Below are 23,247 nucleotides of genomic sequence, written 5' to 3'. Positions count from 1 at the left end.
GGTACGGGTGAGATATAAATTCGTTATTTCGTTATAAAAAGAAGTGAATTATTTGATTTCGCGAGTGATATTATACACGTGTATACATTTTGTTGTATAATTGCATGGCTTCGTAATTTTCATCGATGGATATACTGCACATTGCTCGGTAAGAATAAAATTTTAAATAACGTATGCAAACAGATGGGGTCATGTCGTCATGGGATCGGTAGCAATATCAGCGTCGTTATTGCTATTTGAATCACAGATTAATGGATTTTCTTCCGATTTTTCGTAATTGTTACCAGGTATTCTATCATATTCTTTATGATCCCTGTGGAAAGTAATCGACATGTATATAGTTCTTCTTTATGATAAAAGGATAAATAAAAAGAGTGCAGTTGTGTGTAGTGAGTGATCCTATTTTTATATGGCACACGTTTTCTTCAGTAATATATAATTAGTCTTCACTCGTTGCTTGTAAGATGTTAGTTTAATTAGTTCTGTTAGTAAAGATACAACACAACACACGTATACATACATAGAATTGTGCGCACACATACACACATGCAAATTGATTTACTCAAAATGGGCACACATCATTTATTTAAATATTTCTGTGACTTCAAAATTTGGAAGGGATTTTATTGCTTTACTTTGTAGGAGTTCGATGAAGATCAATATAGTAGAAAGACAGAGAAATTATTAAAACTGTTGTCAGTTATAATAATTGGACAATACACAATCACTTTATTATAATATACCTTTGATATAAAGGTAGTTCTAATATCATGCTGCATGCCTAAAAACCGCAGCACTATAAGACAAAATGTAATTTAAAATGCTTAATTTTGAAATGTAGCTTGAAATGTAGCAAAATTTTAAAATATTCATGTTTATAATTCGATCAAAGTGTACAAAGTCATGCAGATAATATTTATTGTAATTTCGAGGTAAACATATAAATGTAAAATCATAAACAATTACAGTTCTCAATAATTTATGAAAATTTTACTTTTCTGTAACTTTTATTTTCATACACTACCAATATCATTTGATATCTGCAATATTGTTTGACATATCAATGTGGTTAAAATTGTTATAATCAAGCTTTTTCCTCTTTTATTTATACATAATTAACAACCGAGATTCGTTAAAATATTTAAAAATATATCAAAATAATCATATTTACAACAAATACACTTCAAATTTTTCACTGGGTAAATTTTGTATAACTAACGTATACAATAGCGATATGTGTTAAAATGTTTTAAATACTGAACGCTGAATTTCCATTTCGCGACTGAAATGAAATTCTACACAACTTCTTTCTCTATCATATTTCTACTTCTGACTTCGGAAACCACAACAACACATATCTTTCAGAAATGCCTCCGAGTCTTCGTCATATGAATTCTCTTGTTTATGTAGTATTTCGTTACTTCTTGCATTCTGGCTACCTACTCTGTAAGAATTTATGATTTTGCAAGCTCGTGCAACTTGGAAGGGAAAAATGCATGGTTGTGAGATGATTTTAAAACAAAATTGATGATGATAGGTACTTATATTCTGTTTTTGAGGTCAATCATCTGTTCACGGATAAATCTGTAAACAAATTTTTTTGCTGCCTCATATCTACGATTCATACTAGCGAAAGCATGTACACATACTTATAAGAATTGAACTGATTTAAGCGGATAATAAGTAGTGCATATGAAATTTTCTATCAAATTTTACATATAGATAGATATGCATATTTATATATTAGCTTCTACATCATGTTGAGTTTTTGGCTCATTTATGAATAGTAGTCAATATTAATTTTTGCTATGAAATAATTAAATATTAAGAATTAAGTAAGTAGAACTTATAAGACATGCAAATTATTCATCTTTTCACACGTGCAAAGACTATTACCAATGCAAAGTGATACCTAGAATTTTTGCTAATATCCCAATAGTGCATTAGTACAAACAACATGCAGCTTGTAGTATGTTTTTCATGTCTGCATATTAGTAGCTTTTTAATAAATATAATTATTTTTATTATTTAAATGGTTGTTAGTTAAATGGTTTATGATGATGAAAAAATAAAGATAGAGATATACATACCTGTATAGTACATAGTGTTGTATAATGAAAAATATATCAAATGCGACTGAGAAAAATCCCAAACCAAATTTCGTGGGATCTCCGAAAATACTTTCCCAATCATCTAAAAGAAAAAGCTATCATTAGTTATTTACCATTAGAACAGAATTGGTAGTAGTTTGAAGTTTTACATTTATTTGATATACGTTACCATAATTGTATGCATTAAGTATCATCTGTAGCATTGACAACATACCACCCGTAAAGTCTAAAAATATATTGCCAATACTCCAACCAACGGTGGATTTTCTTTTGTAGTTATAAAATGCTTGTGGAACGTATTTAATTAATGTTATACTCAATTTAACATAGCTACAATAATACAGAAAGTCAAGCCATTTTATCGTTGTTACTATAGCTAATATCATAGAAATTAAAATAAAGACTACAAATATTCCGTGAATAATACGTGCTGTGGTAGATACTCTTTGATTTCCTGTCTAGAAAGGCAATATCTTCGTTAAAATTTAAAAAGATTTACAGAATTGCAATATGTTTATCTGCAATAAATTTTAATTAACTACCTCGTATATAAAGCACTGAATAATAGTTATCACAGTCGCAAATGTTGCGTGCAAAGCGAAGAAAATATCATTCACTTGTACAGGGTTTAAACCTTTTGGATATCTTCTAAAATACTCCAACTGAAAAGTGTGACATTAAGTAAGGCTGTGGTTAAAAAATACTATACCAATTGCATTTATTATACCATTTAACTTACCTCAACTACTGGTATCCAATACAAGCCACAGTTGAAAAGTGCATACAGAATAAAGCCAACCAAATTCAATGACAAATAATCGAAATTTAATCCTACAACACTTTTGCGTTTGTAATTACTGTATATCTGTGGATAGAAGCTTACACTCCATGCTAGAAAGTATATCCATCCTACTACGGTACTTATGTGATAAAGTATATCTGATTTTTCAATAGTCACTCTAACAAATGCTTGGGAGTAACTGTAAAAATACAAAATATTAGTCACTATGATAAAAACACAAGATTCTTTAACATAGTATTTAACAATTTTGTAATTCTTTTCTTACTTTAAATCAATTTTGTTTAATTGGTCTTCAGGTATTAAAATCACACTAAAAAGTGTCATTATTTTTTGGTGACAATTTTTAATTTTAATTAATTGAATATAAACTTTCCAATATGAATACCAAAATGCAATAATGGTAAAAGAAAATAAAGAGAGCAATTACGCTAAATTTGATTTTATTACAAATTTTGAAAATAGATAAATTAATATATTTATCGTAGTAGCTGATGTATCATGTTTTAGTTAGAACAGATGAACACAGACTGATTGAACTTTCAATAGGGGAACCGATGGCAAGTATAGGTCAGGAGGTTATCTGTATAAACCACTAAATACTAATGTATGTAATGTAGATCAAAATCTTTTGCAAGTTAATCATAAAAGTAAAGATTAATGTTACCTTTGACCACAACACAACAGTACTTGATAGCGATGAAGTCAATTTGTTTTAATCTATTGTATTTTCATTTTTTGTAGATCAACGTGTTCCTTATTTACTAATTTAAATGTTTATTTGCAAATTAAAGAGAAATAAATAGTATGCTTTGGATTTTGATTTTAAAGGTACTTATTCATTATATGATATATATACTTACTCTGTAACATTGTTAGGCGTGACATTAAGACTAATAATCGAGTGTCCTGCACTGCGACCATTTATAAGAATATCCCATTTCTTCTTTGTATCGTTTTTAGTAATATAGATACTGGATGTATTAACAGAAACTAAATCTGGATGTTGCACTTCTATTGTCACCGATACATCTTCAGACAAGTTCTTCCTGTATGAAAAAATTAAATAATTATTAACATTACTTTATGTTCTTTGTATTCTTTAATTAAATAACAATGTAGCTAATTTATAGTTACTCAGAAACATAGGAAAGTTTTATCTCAATTTGTTCTAACTATATTTTATATACTATTGATATATTATGGATATTACCGCTTTATATAAGAAACATGTCTAAACAATAATGCAATATATGTAAATGAAACACACAACATAGTCAACAATGAACTCTTTGTGTCTTTGTTGTACTTGTTTCTTTTAGATAATCTTATTTTTATTTCTTTTATGTGAAAAATACTTACGTCAGGTACAACTCAAATGATTCTTGACTATCTACGTGAACTATTAAATCTTGATTTGATACCTTAAAATCTGCCCATGCCTTATCTGCAACTGAGGTATTAATTGTTATTTAACATAAGATAGAAAAATACAGTTAAGATCATCTTATGTAATATAATTTATAAATTGTTCCATACCTAGAATTGTGATAATCCCTATATACCACATGAAGGCCATCTTTTGTGGCTTCTGAAATAGATCAAACAGACCTTTAATCCCAAACTTTTCTTGAACTTTAGTTTTTGCATAACACTGTATCTAACTGTATTGATTAACTGTATTGATATCACTGTACTGATTGTGAGACAATTATACAAAGCAACCAGCAATTATGAAACAACTAGCTTTATAACAAAGTTATTAAAATTCTAATCTCAAAATATCACTACTATTTCGTGTTCTAATACAACAGTTCTAACTCGGTTCTAACAAGACTGACTAAATGAGATTCTATTCTATACGTCTAATCGAGAAGAGAATTTTTTAACTTCTAAAGGCTTTGACCGCTTAATACTCGGAAGAAACAAGGAAGTCATAGAAAGTGCCGGGCACTTTGTCGGATGCATGCTACTGATACAATCGGATAATCTGTACCAATCCTCCAGTTGTCATTCACGGTAGCCAGAATATGATAATGTTTCGTATATTTTCGGTCGAACATCGGGTACCGTTTGTTTAACAATTATTTAGAAAACCCGATTGCCACGTTAACGCGATTTCGAACGATACGTTCGCTCGTACAGACATTACGACTACAAAAGTTCGGTTCCTATGGAAAGACACAGAGAGTATCGGTCGAACTTAACCTCGGAAGCGCGACGACCTCGCTGAAACATGCCACGAGGCGTTAAAGGCGATAAGACCTTCCGTTCTGCAGATTTTCAGCATTCCGTCCGAGTTTGGTCGAGCATATCGTTCGACTAGAGAAACTTGACATCACCGAATATTTCATGGCGACTCGACCGAAAAATCGATCGAGCCTGTACACTGTACACCTTTGAACCAGTTCTGAGTAAACGTAAATGGAAACTCCTGGCCCCTGGATAGCATGCATTCTCTGTTTATGTCATACAACGATGCAACAAAATGCGGTGCCGTGAGATGAGTTTGTGGCAGGGACGTAACGAAACCTCGTCTTCGACGAAAATTTATCGTACTTGTAAAATTTTGTACTACGATAGTTACATACAAATGAAGTAGGAAATTGTATTTTATGTATATCGATGAGGACAGACTTCGTTTAAGATAAAACCAAAAGAATTGATTTATTTGAATCTGACGATGTCTTTCGAAAGTTTTGAAATTAATCTGATGTAAATTTTTCGCGAAATTACATATTCAGGTAGAAAAGAGTAAAAGAGGTTTCTCAGCCTCGTATCGAGATATTTGCATGTAAATTGCGAGGCGATGTCATTAACGAGTTCCATAACGCGATAGTTATCGTTTTGATACGCGATGTTTCATTATGCCGCGGTTTTTTTTCATTTCATCGCATTACATTCTTTTTCCTGCTGTTCATTTTCGTAATGCTCTCGGTAGACTGGCACCATCCTTTTTCTAGGCGAATTATGGACCTATTCGGAGATAATGGACCATCTATTTTTTTCATTATTTCTCTTCGCTGCTATAAAATGCTCCAATATTATAGCCACCCATATTATTTTCCTTCCTTTTTAGTTAACCTTGTACAATTAATCGTTTCACAGAGCTATATTATTCCATTGCTACGCATTTGTGAAAGTAGAAATTATTCTCGTTCAAATTTTTCTTGATTTCCAATTTCTTTTTTATTCATTCTTGAACGCGTGTTCTTTCTCTTACTGCTTGATCGACAATTATTTCTAACGCCACTTTGTTTAAAATATTCAAGGAAATATCTGTTACCAATTATTTTGCAACGGGGTTTACTCTTTGAGAAAAAATTATTTCTCGAGGCGAAGAACTTCTCGCTGTTAATGAAATCGTAGCCGTTAAATAAAACCGATGGTTCCACTAGAACGGAAAAAGGTCGCGCGTTTAAGCACGTTCGAGCAAGATTCAGCGTGAATCAGAAAGCAGCCGATTTTCCGCGATAACGTTACGTTAATACTCTACTCTGCATTCGGCAATTCGGAAAATTCTGTTCCGACAAGTAGTTCGTGAGTGAACGGTACTCGTAAGCAGAGGGAGAGGCGGAGGCAGAGCTGGGTGGGCGTCTGTATACTCTCTCTACACATTTTGAGATAGAATAAATCGAAAGAGAGATCGACGTTCGAGTGCACTCCGTGTCCCAAAGGGGCCTTCGCGAAGCTTACACGGAAACAGCTCTGAAAGTCGATCGGCAGTCTGCTGCCGCTTTTGTTGACGTATACAGGCTACTTCGCCGTCAATATTTTCCTTTGCATCATAGCTGGCCGAGTCGAACAGACCTAATCCTTGAAGATAGTCCCGCCCCTCCCCCCTCCCTTTCGTTTCTTTCCTTTCTATCAATTTCAATTCGTCTTCGATATGGATAAACAAGATTGTTCCTGGCCGGACGTTCGTCGATATACCTCCGAAATTATTCCTTCGAATCGTCCGCATGGAATTTCCCCGGAAATATTCCTTTCCTCGTTCTTTTCTTCAGATTTCAAGATTCGGGAGTGCCTGTCGGCGTATCCTGGAAATTTCCAAAGCGTTTGAAAATGTTTTCTTCGACGAAATGGTCCACGGAAATCTGCGAGCACCGTCCGCCGATCGATTTCGGATAAGCGAATAAACGTTTACTTATCGTCTACAATCTGCAGTATATGTTAAAACATCCTGTTGTTCGAACGACCTTCAAAATTCAAGAATTTCTATATCTCTTAAAAATATGCTTGCAATTCTACTCCTACTTCTTGTCTACCGTCTTTTCATTTTCAATTTGTTACCACAACAAGATCAGATAATTCGGTGTACGTTCGGATATATCGTGATAAGAACGTTCGAATCGGCTCGTAAAATCTTGAAATGATCTTTCATATTGTTTTGAATTCTATCTGTTCTTATCTATACGGATTCCCCAGTATTCTAGTTATTTGCTGCTTGATAAACTTAATACATTCGAATGGATCGAGCGTCGATGAAGTTTTATCGACATTGTGGAAACATCATCGTTATTCACATTGAAAGTGGAAGGCACGAAATAAATATAACAGAAGAATTTTATCGATTAACGAGCAAGATGTTAATAAGCACCGTAATATTCCGAAAAAATGGAAGATGAATGAAAGATACGTTACGTATTGACGATTGTTATGTATTCCCTCGTCAATCTTTCTATTTATTGGCACTACGATGTTTTCTTATCCGGAACGTACGTGTTTGCATCCGTTGGCCCCCTTTTTTAACCTTTTCGTTAGATATTTTTTACCATCGCATACGGTCGCGTTATCTTTCGGCCAGCAGTTGCATTATCCTTTCATCCTGGAAACAATTTCGCGAACAGTTTTGCGTGTGCAGTATTAAAGGCTAGTCCGCCAGGTAATAACGGTTAGCATAAATTAAAGATTAACTTTGCCGGCTGGATCGGGCAACGTAATGCTCGTTCCATGTTAATTTCTTATCGCCGGCAATTACTTAATCGCACGCAGTCAAATGCACGTTGAAGCCACGTCCCTGGTTAATTGGGATGTGAAGAAACACTCGTGGAACGAGCTTCGTTTCATGAAATCTAGCAACCGCGCTAATGAAAAGAAAACGAGACAGGGAAAGCGGAGTATGATAATCGTGGAAAGCTTACTGGTAGTTTAAGCAAAAAATACACGAAAATACAGATAACGTTTAGAGAATGTCAACTTCAAATAGAAATACTATTGCGTAAGATTGGTAAAACGTCGATTTACGGAACCGATTTGTTGCGTTTGCAATTTCAAAGTTATTGAGCATTACTACGACGATTTTGTTGCGCAGGATGAAATTAGACTTTACAGTGTGAAACGCGCGTACCGATACCAGATGCAGGTCACACGTTTCGTGCGCCACGAACGACAATCATCATGAATTTCATAGGGAAAATTTAAAAAATAACGGAAATAACGATCTCGCGGCAAGATTTTATACAGCAATATATTGCTGTTTTTCCATAATATTTCACGCGATTTTCATGTCTGCTGCGTGCTGCTGCCCTTATCTTAATATTTTAAAGCGTCTTATTTGTTCGGCACAGCGTTATCGCATTTCGTTCCACATTTTTAATTTAAATTAATCACAACGTTGCATAATCTGCTGGGGCGTAACGCACGAACGTATATATTTCTCTAATATGTACATTATGTCTATTTTGGACCGAATGATTCGATCGATTCAGTTCACTCCAAGTTCATAGATCAAATTCCCGCTTCGCTTCTGTTAATATCCCGCAAACATTAACTTGGTGTTTTGAACACATTACATCTTCCTTCTCGTCACTTGATATATTCCCTAGCTTTCCAGTCTTGCTTTTTCTTTATATCGTACCGTTCTCCAATGTAAATTCACGAGCTTCGTTGCGCCGGTCTCGCCTATTTCACGAACCCGATCCTTATAGAATATTAATGTAGCTCTGCGTACTCCATTGCCGTGGAATCGCATTTCTCTGGACGGTTTTGATAACGCGAAATCGCAAGTAATAACGTACGCGAGATAAAAGATTTTATTCCACCGTTCCGCCGGGTTAACGTATTCTAATTAACGATCGACTCGGTACAGAGATCTGATAGTGACACTTGTAGCGATATCGCTGGATAAAGCGTTGCGCGAAAGTAGAAACAGATAGCAGAAAAGGTTGACCGATTCCATCGGACGATCGTTCGATCGTGTAATTTTCCCGGGTAAACCGAAACTTGTATTCCTAATGTCGCCTGAACCCATCGCTTCGGCACGTCGGTTCGTATCCAAGGGAAACTTCTTTTTCCGAGTGTTTCAGGCGTTCCAGCCGATTTCCAATGTAAATTTACAAGCTCGTGGCGGCAGTTTGGCTCGGTCTGCGGATTCCATTCCTATCGAATATTAATGCTCGGAACGCGGTCTGCTTTTGACCTTTTCCGAGATCCGATTTTACGAGGTACGATCGAAAACAAGAAGAAAGAACAAAACAACGGACGACCCGCGTCGGCCTAGTTTTGAGCGATATTACCCCACGATACATACGCTCGAACGCTACCTCGAAAAAATCTCCTTCTCTTCTTTCTCATTTTCTCCGTTCTCTCCTATATACACTCGAAAAATTTCGTTCGACGGCCAAACGAAAATGGGTTTTTGGAACTGTTGGCGGTGACAGTGGTCGACAGGCCGCCTGCTCGAAAACTTAATTACTCGCTCGGACGAAGAAAGTTCGGACGGCGAGGAAATTTATTCTTCGTTATTACGATCGTTCGCCGTGCTGTCAGCATCTCGAACGAGTTCCGAACTTCCTGTCCTGAGATTTATATCTGATTTTGTTAATTCCGGAGAAAGCGTTTCAAAGAAAGTTTCCCAACGTAATTCCTTAACGAGCGTTTTTCATTTCAGATATTCCTTTCATCGTGGTACATCTTACCGCTCAACGATATTATCTCCGCTGGTTCATAATGGTATCATCGGTAAAAGAGAATGCCAGATCGCTGCGGCCAAAGTAAGTAATGTAACGTACGAAAAAGGAGTACAATTTTTTATAATAAATTTACAGGATCGTGCGCATTAACAATACGATTATCTTGACGAGTCATAAGAGACATAATTTATAATTGAATAACTATAATTTAATAATGTATAAACTAATAAAACGATCTAGGGCAGAGTATGTTACGAACATTGATACATGCCGCGATAGAAACGTAAAAACCTGCGTAATTGATTACTCATTAAATACATGTATTATTAGAGTATGGAAGATACTATCGACGCTTCTTCCTCTTACGATTTTATTATTTTATCTAAAACACGATCGAGTAAAAGCTTGTTTATCTTGCGGTTTATCTTGCAGATCTTGCAGTTGAAATGTTTCAAACAGTCATACAAGAGATAGCTAGTAATAATTAAGGAGGTCGATAAGTCGATCGATCGATCGACCGCCTTGATGTTTCAGCGTTCCCTTTCGTTTGATCCAAATACTTGTCTATTTTCTACCATGATTGAAAAAGATCATAACCGTTACATATTCGTAATGAACATAATTATTCCGCGAATAAATTGCGCCAATGAAGATATCCTAGATTTGTGTGACTTGGTGTCGTTGCCGAGTACGAACCATTCGCGTTACGTTACATATTTCGTAAATGTTTGAACGCGATGCCAAAGGCAATGATTTCTTAAATCGATTACGCGAAAGGGACGGATGAATGGAAATACTTTCGAAAGTACGTGGACACGCGAAACATTCGCGAAAAAGGAATATTTATTATTTCGAAATAGCTCGCTTCTCCGCGGAGATACTTTTCGAAGCAGTGACCAGTTTGAGATGCGTCTACCTTAATTGAAGCGTGATACGTTGCTCGCGTGTTGCATTTTTAATTCCGTTGTTAAAAAAAGCGAAACGTTGTCGAGCTCGTGAGTCTGCCTGATTATACGCTTGCTTCCATCCGCGCGTTTATAATTATTTCTCTCAACGGCAGATGAAAATTCGGGACGGAAGATCTTTGGACACAACGGGAAGAAGAAATAAAAACAGAGGTGCCTCGACAAAGTTTTTAACCGACATGACGGAACGAATTATGACTAACGATAGAATATAAAAGCGTACGCGTGGAAACACATTACAGATAATGAAAATGAATTATGTTCATCTATAAATCATAACGCGAACGTATTGCTTTATCACTCATTGTCAGTAAACAAATTATTTCGAGTATCCAATAAATACGCGCGCGCTCGAAAATAAATTTCCAATTATTTTCTTCGTCCATTCTGTCAACGTGAAGAGCTTGATAAATGTTAATTCATCGTTGGTCATTCGGTCGATAAATAAAAATAAAAGCGATGAAAGAAATATGCACCGCATTAATATTACGCATTATAATGCTCGAAAAAGATTCCTGGAATAGGTACATTATTTCTGGAATTAAAATGTCGTATTAATTCCGTTTTTCTTTTTTTTTTTTTCATCCCCCCAACGGAGCGAATCGTAATTTCGCAGCTCTCCAGATGGAATAAAATTATCCTGATAACGCGAGCTTCAACAGCGTAGTTCCCCTGAAATTGATTTAATCATTTTTCGAATAGCACTAACATTCCCTTTAATTCGGCGACGATCGATCGATATCAATCATTCCTCTTTCCCAATAAATTACCGTTGTTATGTAAGTTAAAAGAAATTATAATTAAAATACTAGTCGATTAATTATACGAATCACTAGAAATCTAATCTATATCCATAAAGATAGTTTATCGTTTTTATCCTACAATTAAGTTTAATATATCGTTACAGCGGGATCGATAAAATTGCTTTGGAGATAACTCAGGAAGATTAACGAGAAATTTTTCTATGGTATTATAAGTTTGTATATATATCTTCTTGATCAATGGACTGTTCGAATTTGATCCTTTATAAGTCTCTAGGAATTTCAGAAAAGATAATGAATTATAGGGGCAAAGTAACAGCCGCTAATTATCGTGAGATTCTTTAGCGATAATTAATCTTGAACGCTTTGTTGTATACAACCCGCTACGTCGCCATTAATTGACCCTTTTCTGGAGTTAAATGATTTATCGTTTCGCGTGAATCACTCTGTCAACTTGTACGCCATGTCATTCTGATATTGAAAAATTAAGACGTCGACCACCGATCGGCTCGACGAAATTTAGAAAGCCGCATTTTTCATCGTTCCTCCACCCGACTATATTCTAGATATTTCTACTCCTTACTCGACAATGATACGTTCTTATCCATTACGACACTGCACTATTTCCTGCGACCTTGTTGCTTCAAATAAGAACAATTTTCTACACTTGGCAGCGTTTCTCGCAAAACTCAAACAATCGTAGGAGTCGTAATAGCTCTTTTCATATGTAGTTTTTCTAACTCTTTATTTTGTCTTGCTTCGGTTACAAACAACGTCGCTATCGATTGGCGGAACGACGATTTTTAGGCGTGTCACGTGGAAACGGTGTTGTTCATTTACGAATGCCTGCTCGTATGCGATCGTAAATTTAAAATTCTGCTTAGTTAGAACGTATAATTAAATGACTAAATCAACTAATTCGCACGATCAATTGTAAAAGAAGCATCATAAATTACAATTGCTATCGGGCAATCGATTTAATTCTTCATCCATCGTCGATATAAATATATATATGCTATATAGATAACTATCGTTCTTAGACAACGGTAAGCTGATAATAGGTGATGAAAATATCTCTTCTTTTGATTCCACTTAATTCGATAAACTTATCTGATGGCAATCCCTTACCGCTTCGATATTATCGTCTGTTCTTTTCTCACAACAGCGTCTATGTTTAATAATAGATCATGTGCCGTTATATACACAAGGCGTCTCGAATCGAAAATATGTCGACGGAGTTTCAAGAAATTCATGTCCTCGGTTACGATTTGCAAAGTACTTTACTTGCGAAAGCTGTCAATGGCGTTTGGCAGCGTATCGCGTGTATAGAAACGTGTCAATGACTTTTGTATTCGGCCTCGTTTCCCGGTTTCCACCAACCGACGAGTACCGAATCGATTTCGATTTCACGGCCAGTTTCACGGGAATTATATTGTGTTACAGAATCGACGAAAGTGGTGGACGTGTGCTCATTGCGAATTTTTGTCAATTCGATCAATTTAGTCCGTCCCCCCCCTCCCCAAAAAAAAGAAAAAAGAAAAAAGAAAAAAGAGAAAGGAGAAAATACAACTCGGTTATTTCTTCTCGAGCACTTTTGAGATCTTTCTTTCGAACATGATTTGCAACTTAAAAAAGTTTAATTTCCAAACAAGAAAGCTGTACGCGTATATAATGTATAATGTCAAGTTTACGAATCGTATTTATAACTGTTAAAACTTCTTGCAACTCGACCATTCCCTTCCTATTTTTCTTTACTCAACTGTATTAAAAGTCTTTCCATGTTCACCGCTTTATTAATTGAAGGGTAAGACTTTAGGAGTGTTTTAGCATAACTCGAGTTGCAGCGAGTAGAAGAGGTCTAATCAAATGAAGGTGGAATAGCGTATATTATGGCAGGTTCTCGTTTCTAGAAATTATAATATATAAATTTTCACGTAGAATGAGAATCAAAATTTTCAGCTAACGCTTAATATCCAATGTTTAATCTCTATCCTACATGCGGAATAATATATCACGTTCGTTCTATCGTCCGTAACAGATCGCAAGACAGAGACATAGACGGAATAAAGTGCCATTCGATGCTTGTTCGGTAATTCGTGACTGATTTATTCATCGGACGTTGACTCAAATTCCGCATCCTTGGCTAAACGGTCAATTTATTTCTCCAACGTTTTGTCCAGTTTTTATTAGATCACGATTTACGAATAAATTGCTCCGTGGCTTCGCTCACTCACCTGTCGAATTTCGTTCGGCCGCGATAGATCAGGTGACAGTTAAAGCCTGCAGTAAGCGATTCCGATACAGAGACGTCCAATTTCTCCGCGCTTTAAAAACCTCTTTCCTCTCTTTCGAGCTACCTGCAAGAACAAGCTTTCCATTAAAACTCGTCGAGACCGACGTGTTTCTTCCGACGACGAACGGAAACGATTTAATTTGTCTGCGATACTTTTTATAGTGGCTTCGTTAACTTCTATGCGATTTAATTGATCAATCTCGAATCGTCGATTCATTGAATTTTTCGAATTTTGTTCCTCGACGTAATAATTACTTTGCTATTCATTTTAATATAATTGATGCAAATCTTTCGCGTGATTCGTGACTATGATCGAAGGAAAAATTTAAGAAATGTACGACGATATACCTGTCTATCGTGACGCTCACCCGTCTACGTTTCTTCCAATCATCCAGTCATTCGGTGCAATTTCATCCAGGCGAGCACGCACTCTCGACGCCCAGTTTGTCCACATTCAATGACTCCAGTTTGCCGATCGCAAAACTTCTCAGGGCTTCAGCCTTGAACTTGCAACGAAACTGTCCCTCGTTCGCACCCGATATTTTTTCCGACTTGGTCCAAACATCGGCTCTTCTTCTCTAGGTCGAATCGCCTATTCTCTTCTCCTATCAGTACTCTCTCTCTCTCTTTCTCTCTCTCTCTCTCTCTCTTTACCGAAACGAGAGAAACTCGAACGTTTTGTATGCGCGATCACGGCGAAACATTATCGGTCAGAGCGACGACGAAAAATAACCCAGCCCGAGGTATAATTATGACGAAATCGCTGGCTCGTTCAAGGTCTCGGGCAAATTCTATCGAAAGTAAAAGGAGAACGGCTCGTTCCTTTTTTCCCTCGCCCGACCGAGATATCGTCGAACGATAGAGGAGAACACTATCGCATTGGCGAACGCGATTCGCAATGGCTAGCGCGAGCCTGTCGTACGTACATATAAATCTGTCGTAAGAGCCTCTCCCCTCCCGGCAAAATCCTCCCTCTCCGACCCGTCCCTTTCCCATACGACGCTCAATTTCATGACCGTCTCGGCTGTCTCGGCTTTTCCCAATGTGCTTTTACCGTCTCTTCTGTGTTAGATCCTATAGATTATTCGATCATAACGCCAATTTCTGCCTATCTGTTTTCAACGGAATTTTATAGAAATCGTCTTACGATCGGATAATCTATGAATCTGAATTCTGTTTCGAACGGTGCGATAAACCAATCGCGTTAAACCAACGTCGTCGATAGATATAATCTTTGAACAACATAGGAAATACATTTTTCTTGTGTTTTAATGCCAAGGAATTAAGGATTTGGAAGGAAATTAATGATAAATCTAGCAATGATAAACAACGATACGTTATTTACGCGAATCCAGCCATTAACGTTAAAACGTTGGCAAACAAATCAATTTGTCTTTAACTTTCCCTGATCCTCGATTGAATTTTTACTCTCCGCTTGGTAGACAAGATAAAATATCCCTCTAAAAGTAAATTGATTCCAACAATCGACAATGATTAGCTATTAAAACAAGCAAGATAAAAAACCAATAAAGTTGACAACATAATCGATTGAAAAACAACGGTCAATATCTTGCGTGTACCATACAATTTATGTTATTGTTGCGGCAGATAAGTTTGATACTAGGAAATATGTACTAAAAGAACGTAATGTTAAAACTGATGAACGAGCGGTGTTAATAGTACGAGTTGTTCCCTCCCTCCCTTTCTCCTTCTCGCTCTCTCTCCCTCTCCCTCTATTAATATATTACAATATTACTAAATTATATTAGACCGTTCATCAGAGGTTATTGACTTGTATCGGACATCTATTTTCATCTATATGTACATATATATATGTACGTATATATATGCATGTAATATATATAATATATAATACATATAATTTGTGGCTAGCTCAGCGAATCGAGGGACCAATAGCTTCTAATTGATTGTGAATTACAATGGCTATATTTAGACTAACGGTTTCGCAAAAACTCTATGGGTAATTGGTTCGATCATGATTCCTCTGCGTATATTTTCTTCTGCTGGACGAAACCTTTGAAATCGTTAAAACTATATTTGTCAAAACTTGTCAGTAGATTCGGTATGTGAGAAATATCTATGAGTTCGTGCTGTTTCGTACCTACTGGCATATACTAGTGGCAAGTCTCTATTTCTAAAGGAAGTGGTCTGATTTCGCAATATTTGCAACGACGGCGTAACATATCAAAGAACTTTGCGATTAAACCTTTGATGTAATATCTTCCGATGATTGCGTGTATATTGGCGATGGGAACTTTTGTTTCTTGGTAATCGTACAGCTATTCATTCGCCGATCGACAACATACGGAATCGCGATGTACTTACCTGTATTGACACGCCAATGGATCAGTCGGTCTCGATTGAATTTAATTGGCCAGGTCGCACGTTCGTTACGTCTAGGCTAACACGGAATCGCCGAAACTGGTTCACGCGCAGTTTCGATACCGTGATCTCTGCGTTATCCTCGTTCCCGAAAATTTCGATGGAATCGGAAACGTAGCACGACGAAATTAAAGGAAATTTTCAGTTTGCAGATTCGGTACAATGCGATTGAAACACGGCTTTAATCGAAAATATATTACTGCCGTACATTATTGGGTACTTTGGAGTAATTAAATTTTCAGTTGGCACACGAGGATCGAAATTCTATCGCGAAAAAGGATTATAAAATACTTAATAATATATTAATACCAGTTTATATCTTTATTCTTTAAGTCTGGAGTTACCTGAATTTTTTCCTATTGCGTGAGACGTCGCAATGTTTATATTTATAATGACTTGGTAAAAAGAAGGACTTCTCATTTATCTGGAGATAAGAAAATGAACTGCAAACGATAAGTATGGAGAAGATTGACGGTATAGATACGTCGGACAAGTCGCCTCGTGATGTCATCGAATGACGAAGCGGATTTTCTTCAACATGTAGCTTACAGTATGCTGCTTCGATCGCGCAGATTGCACGATTTTGGCACGAATTCCGGAACTGCGTTGGCTGTTCCGCTAAATCTCTGGCTTGCCAGCGAAAAAACATAAATTGTCGATCCGTTGAAAAAAAAAAGAAAAGAAGAAGAAGGGAAAATAAAGAGCGGCACGAAGGGAGAAGGAAGTAAAGAAGGCGAAAATTCAGAGGCAACAGGAACAACCGTGTTCTCAACGTGATATAGAATTCGTGAAATTAAATCAGGTCTGACGCAAAGTTTTCGGTAACAAATGCCGCTTGGTTTTCTTGTTTGTTGTTTGAACGCGTCGACATGGATCCAAGTTCTCTACTCGTAAACCTATGCATACGAGAATTGTTTGTTGATTAAATTATTACCTTCGATAACATAGTTATGTACGATTGATATTGGATATCCTTGAATACAGTGTGAACGAACGTATTACGTTCAAATTCATTTGAATAGCGATTAGAAATTTTTGAAAAATCAAACGAATGAATGGAATACGCTGACGTTTCCTCGATAGCGCTCTAAATTACAAAAATTTCAGATTATCTATTTGAACTGGCAAGATAACAAAATAGAGCTGATAAAGAAAACTTTTCAACTCGACGTTACGTTGCTCGCGCAATAGCCATAATTGCTAGTCATTTCGTTAAAGTTAAATAATACGTGTGCAGGACGATGTAACTTCTCATCGGTCACGAGACGAGATCGAAGGGAAAAACGCGCGTTTTTGGCATCAGTTCCAAAGCCGACGACGAACATTCCTCTAAATCTCCGACTGGACACAGCTAAACTAAAAAATAACAAGCAGTGTTATAGAGAAAACAAAGAGAAGGAATAACGTCAAACCACAAAGTAAAGTTTCTATTTAATGTAAAAGCGTGATTAACAGATTCCAATAATTCCGCGAGGAAAAATGAATTTCGAGTTACTAGCATTCTAAGGTATGCGTGTCAGAAATCCGAGAACATTAGCAGCTTTGGGTGACGACGGAGTTGAGTTACGGAGTTGTCGACGAGGCAAATTTGTGACGTAATATATACGAACAATGCAGGAACAGTACCGTATATGTAAATAACGCTACACTATTACGAAAATTATTGCAAATATATAAAATATTGATACTACAAATAAAAGCCGTTAGTTCCTAAGGCAATCGTATACAGTTAGCAGGTATTGATGAAAGCAGTGGTTAATATTAATTAGTATAATTAGTATAATAGAACAACAACTAAATGCGAAGGAAAATCGATTCTGAGTTAGGTGACTTTAAGTCTATTTGTTTCTTAATTCTAAAAGTTTATGTAAATTTGACCAGGTTTTAGCTATTCGTTACAAATGGAATTAGAGCGATACAGATATATTCCTGGTTTCAGTTTCAGAAAAATAAGGAACCTTTTGATCGGGTATGCATACTGGTATCTACGTATGTACTCGTGGATGATGTATACTTATCGCGTGTACGTGGAGATTCTCCTTCGAGTGGATAATTTGATCGATCGGTCGACGATCGATGCAGCCGTGGTTGTGCAGTGTGCCGATCAGCAGGAAAGGAAGTGATTCTCACCTGATCGGCCGCTTTATTTTTCGTGGAATATCGTGTTCAGGTGAACAGTGGTGCGCAACTGTCAGGCCGCGTGCGGCCTGTTATGCGGTCCACGCTTGGAACGCGGCTCGTTACGTCGCAACGCGGTCTCATGTGCCGCGTGCGGTCCACCGCGTGCAGTCGTGCGGCTTGCGGTACTTTACGCGAACCTCCGAAATTTAAAGCTTCTGCGGAATTTTGCGTTCTAACGATTCACGACCGGCTTGCACGTTGACGCGATGGAGAACCACGGAGCACGCTCGGCGAACCTTCGCGTACCTCTTCGTGCGGCCGCCTCTCTTTCGGTCAACAACCACTTACAGCCGATAACGATCACGATCGCTAAAACTATCTAAGACGCTGTAGATATTTGAGGAAGAATAACGCGATAAAAAGTAGAGGCGAGAGATAGAGTTACGCATATCGTAGAGGCAAGTAGCCGAGACGAAAATTTAGGGGATTATCAAGAATTCGAGGTAGGAATCGCATTCGATTGGCATAGAGTCGACACTCGTCCTTGGTTCGTTTCTTTTAAATTTTTATATATCTTGAAACTCGAAGACAAATTACGTGGCGAGTTATCTACTTACTTCGTTAGTAAGACAATTGAAGATCACGCGGGAAAAATTCATGTCACTCGGTGTTTGAAAAGAAGTAATTGAGGAAGGGAGTAATCTGATGACGAAGCAACGAGCATTTTCATTTTTTCAAATTTAACGAGATGGCGGAGAGCATTGCCCGCGACATATTCAGCTCCGAATAAGTTACATCGCTACTGAGTGCAAGCGGTGTACCGCTGTAGTCCAACTTCTCTTTCACGTAGATTACAGCGAACCGCGTTACTTGGTAGTTCGTTAAATGGATAAATCGCAACGGTTCATTCCGAAAAATAAAAAGGTGTCTAGTAGTAATACCGGAAGGAGAACTGTGATCAGAGGAATGAAGAACCAGAGACGTTTTTTACACGGGCAGCGTTCTCCGTTTCCTTTTTTACTCTTTCACAATCAGGAATATATTTGATAGGAATTAAAGAAGTTCGATATACCACTGAGGAATTTCATGTGTTACAAAATCAGAAAAGTTAAGAAAGCTTAATTACGGATTCGTTACCGAGGGATAAATCTTTCGCAGGGTGGCAGGATAGGGGCGATCACGCGATTCCGGGCTATTAGGTTCTACGTTTCCCGAATTTGAAGCTTCTAAATCTCGCAATCGTCGACAAGGTTAGCGGAACTTGGCCACGTGTAAAGTGCGCTTTACGAGCCCTGTCACGATCGTATAAAATTTCCGAACAAAAGTTTATATCCATTTTGGGTATTACCTTTAAACCGTGTTCGATCGTCCCGATATATTCCATGTTGTGCAACTTACGCTCGTCGGTCTCCCGTTAAATGCAGCTGAAAAAGAATTTTATCGATCATGCTACTCTCTTCTCCTACTCCTACGTTCCCTTACGACGCATTAATCTCAAAGTCATTTATTTCTCGGACGCGTATCGCGACATAATTGCTGTCCCGCTACGGGCTAATCAACGTAATAGTTGGCTCGTTAAGATGTACGCCTCTAAATCTTGGACAAATCCTCTCTTTTTTTCTCGTTACTGTCAGTTATCGCTACATTTATAGGTACTCTTTTCTCGAATACCTTGCGCGAACGAGATCGTATCGGACGATAGAGGCGAGTTTAAATGAAATTTTGACGGAGAAAAGTCTGGACCGAGCCGGAACGAAGACATGCGTTCGAGAATCACCGCAACAATGTACGCTTTCAGGATCGTTAAACTCGGCAAGGGTTAAAGTGTCCTTTCGGCTAAAGCTTTTTTAAACGCTGCTACTTTTCCCTTCTCCTTACGGAGCATTAATTTTAACATAATTCATTCTTGAACGTTTCGCGAGGGCGAGCTTATTAACGAAACAGTCGGTAATTAACCTTGCCTCGTTCTTGCGGGACCTTGCAGCGAATTTAGGTAATTCAAAGTTCCCGAGACGGGCGAAGAAAAAAGGAACGTGCGGATCCCTTTAAGAAAGATTGGACGAGAACAAGGAACTCGAACTCGAATTCACGGATCTTACCGTATTGGTAAAATTATGTTGCTTTAGGCAACAAACGTTCTTTCGACGAAAGCATTTTTTTCGAAATCGTTGTCGGGTCTGTTTGCTTCTAAATTGTCGTATCGTCCAGTCCACGCTTCGCTTGTAATTAGCTTTCGTCGTTACATCGCTCGAATAAAGAATTCCGACTCAATTTTGCGATATATATTATTCTCCAATCAGAAATTCAAACTGGATTTCGCAGATCTCCCGCTATTAGCAAGATTATCTTGTTTTAGACAGTTCGGATTTATAAACTCGTTCAAAGTCTTCCCTTTAACGAAATCTTTGTCCAATCGTCGAATCTTAGATTGGAAAATAGAGCGTCGCTGTCGGTTCTGCCTTCGTCTAAATTCTCGTATCGTCCACGTATCTCTTCGTTACCATGCTTTCGACGTAAGGAACTAACAAAGTTATGAAAGCAGCCGACTTCCGTACGAAATACGATTTTTGAAAGCGCGGTCGGAAATTGTCGGAATTATGGGTCCCGAAGGACTGTTCGTTAAGGATAGACTTCCCTCGAAGCTCGCCGCAACAATACACACTTCCGTGGCCGTTAGGCACGTAAAGTCTACGTTAAATCAACGTCGGCGCACAGTTAAGGATAACTTCGGTCGTTTATAATCATTTTACGGGTACTTTGGAAATTTATGGGGCCTCCTTAAAAGGAGCTTGTACAGCCTTCTGCACGCGTATAAACGTTATCGCAATATTAAGGGAGCTTTTCAGCGAGTTTCGCGTCTGCGAGCGCAGTCCACGGCTCGCGATGTGCATCGCGATTAAAATGTACACGATTAACTTCTTCGCCGCGTAACAGTTTGTCGAGTAATGGCTAATAAAAGAAATACGGCTAGTTAAAAGGTTATTACGAAACGAAGATTCGAATGTTGGACATATTTTTCAAACGTTTCTTTCCACTTTTACGTATCGTTAATTTACGTATCGTTAATTTACGAGATAAGTTGCTGAGCAATAAACTCGTGACTTTGTATATTCAACGATGAGAAGTAGACTTCCGTATCTTTGGGAAACGATTGCGCTTTTAGTTATTTCAGTTGGCAAAAATCGTCTCGACAACGTAAAAATATACTTATAGCGGTTAAGGTGAGAACAACGATCCAGTTTTCGCATATATTTCTCATTCTCGGTCCTCTTTTACAATTCGAAACGTAACACGCAACAAATTTCTTCGTGTTACTATATATTAAAATAAAACATCAAAGAGAAAGTTTGGCTCTGTAGAAGCACGTTCATGTGGAACTAGATAGAGTCGTCGAACTGACACACGAGCTCAATTGGGTCCACGACGCGGAAGAGTAACGTTCAGGTAACAGGATGCGAAACCGGTCGAAACGGCCAGTAGCGGGCCACTGTGCACGGGGTCACGCGTTATTTTCCAATTTGGAAACGTCGGCTAACGCTGCCTCCATTGATCTCCCTTGGATGGGAACCTGTTCCGGCCGCGACACGACCGCCAGCCGTGTCTCGTCTCCGATAAATCGTTCGGTTCTGTCGGTTCACTGGACAAAAGGAGACCTAACTCGAGCCATGTAGTTTGAAACGTAACGTCATCGTTACGTCGGTGTACTGCTCTTTGTTTCGGAATTTTCAACCGTTCTCGAGTGCTGCCTCGAGCGATTTCACGGTATCTACTTGTAAAAGATAAATCCATCTTCGGGGAAAAATCGTCTGTTTGACTGACGCGATCGCGATCGCTTTTTTGTTAAACTCGACATCGTTCCTCCGGCGTTTTGTTAGACCTGATCCATGGATCGGTGCTGATCCGTGCTAACAAAGAGCCCTTCTCGGTAAAAACAAAAGCAGCCCTGTGATGCGGCTGCATAGCGCATGCGACCCGTACAAATGGCAGCTTTCGTCACGCGAAAACGAGCAAGATAATGTCGATGGTACGACCGACAGAGCACCGATACAAAGCCGCGTCGTTTAAACATAAATTGCTGTCACTTTGTTATCCGTTTCTATTGTGTGACGGCGCACGTGCGTTTTTTCCCGAGTTACAACCGCGCTCGAATCTCCACTCTTCTTGATACCTGGCGCGGGTATCGCTTCCAAGATGTCGATGGAAAAATCTGGGAAGCTTTCTCGTTTCGACGCGTAACGAAAAACTGATAGGGCCATTATTCTTTGGTTTCGTGACCAGTCACCTTTACTCTTATATCACGATAACTAAACATGAAACGAGAATGCAAAGTCTTATCATAGTCTTGACTTGTGCCACACCGCGATAAATCATCGTCCTGAAGCGGATTTCGATCGGCACGTGCCACCGCCTGGAAAGGATTTATGCGAGTGTGCGTGTCGCTTAACGCGAGACATATTCGGTCAATCGTATAAAAAAAAAAAAAAAGAAAAGAAGGAAAGAGAAATGGCCTTAAATCAAAAGAGGAACGACTGTTCGCCGGCAATTGACCGCGTCGACGTAACGCACAGACCATAAATCGAGCGAATTGGCACTGTCGAAGGGAAAAAGCTCCGTTTTCGAGGTCACGTTCCTTTTAAAATTGAGCCAAGGCGTCCGCTTTGCACAGAAATACAAAGATCTATGGCCTATCGAGAAAAAGCTAACTCGTGTGATTTTGATGATTTTTCTTTTTTGCTTTAAAAATGTTTCGTCGTTGCGTAAATTTCGCGTTGATTCGAAGAATAAGGAAGCGGATCCGGCGAAACGTTTTTAAACGAAGAAGGAATTACGTGAAAATATAGTTTCAGCTAGAGTGAAACTGCATCGATTGAATCGCAAAC

At 37.9% G+C, this 23,247-nt stretch overlaps 1 protein-coding gene across 6 annotated transcripts; it reads right to left on the bottom strand.

The window, feature by feature from the left end:
• Positions 1-26: 26 nt before the first annotated feature.
• On the bottom strand, positions 27-14,759 carry LOC100651423 (cystinosin homolog). 6 transcript variants are annotated; one of them, XM_012318227.3, is made up of 10 exons: positions 14,192-14,759; positions 13,785-13,907; positions 4,450-4,501; positions 4,273-4,363; positions 3,774-3,959; positions 2,851-3,091; positions 2,654-2,773; positions 2,281-2,569; positions 2,091-2,193; positions 27-313 (listed from the first exon to the last, which is right to left on the bottom strand). In XM_012318227.3, exons 3-10 carry the CDS (start codon positions 4,487-4,489, stop codon positions 190-192), a joined length of 1,194 nt encoding a protein of 397 aa, XP_012173617.1. In that variant the 5' UTR covers positions 4,490-4,501; positions 13,785-13,907; positions 14,192-14,759; the 3' UTR covers positions 27-189. The 6 variants fall into 6 exon arrangements, with proteins under 6 accessions (XP_012173617.1, XP_012173618.1, XP_012173614.1 ...); XM_012318228.3 differs by having other exon boundaries at positions 14,212-14,759; XM_012318224.3 differs by lacking the exons at positions 13,785-13,907; positions 14,192-14,759 and adding an exon at positions 5,119-5,342.
• Between the last annotated feature and the right edge of the window lie 8,488 nt (positions 14,760-23,247).

This window comes from Bombus terrestris, chromosome 18, assembly GCF_910591885.1.
Source record: "Bombus terrestris chromosome 18, iyBomTerr1.2, whole genome shotgun sequence".
Lineage (NCBI taxonomy): Eukaryota > Metazoa > Arthropoda > Insecta > Hymenoptera > Apidae > Bombus > Bombus terrestris.
Note: the sequence above shows the minus strand (reverse complement) of the source record. Positions and strands in the feature narration are given on the sequence as shown.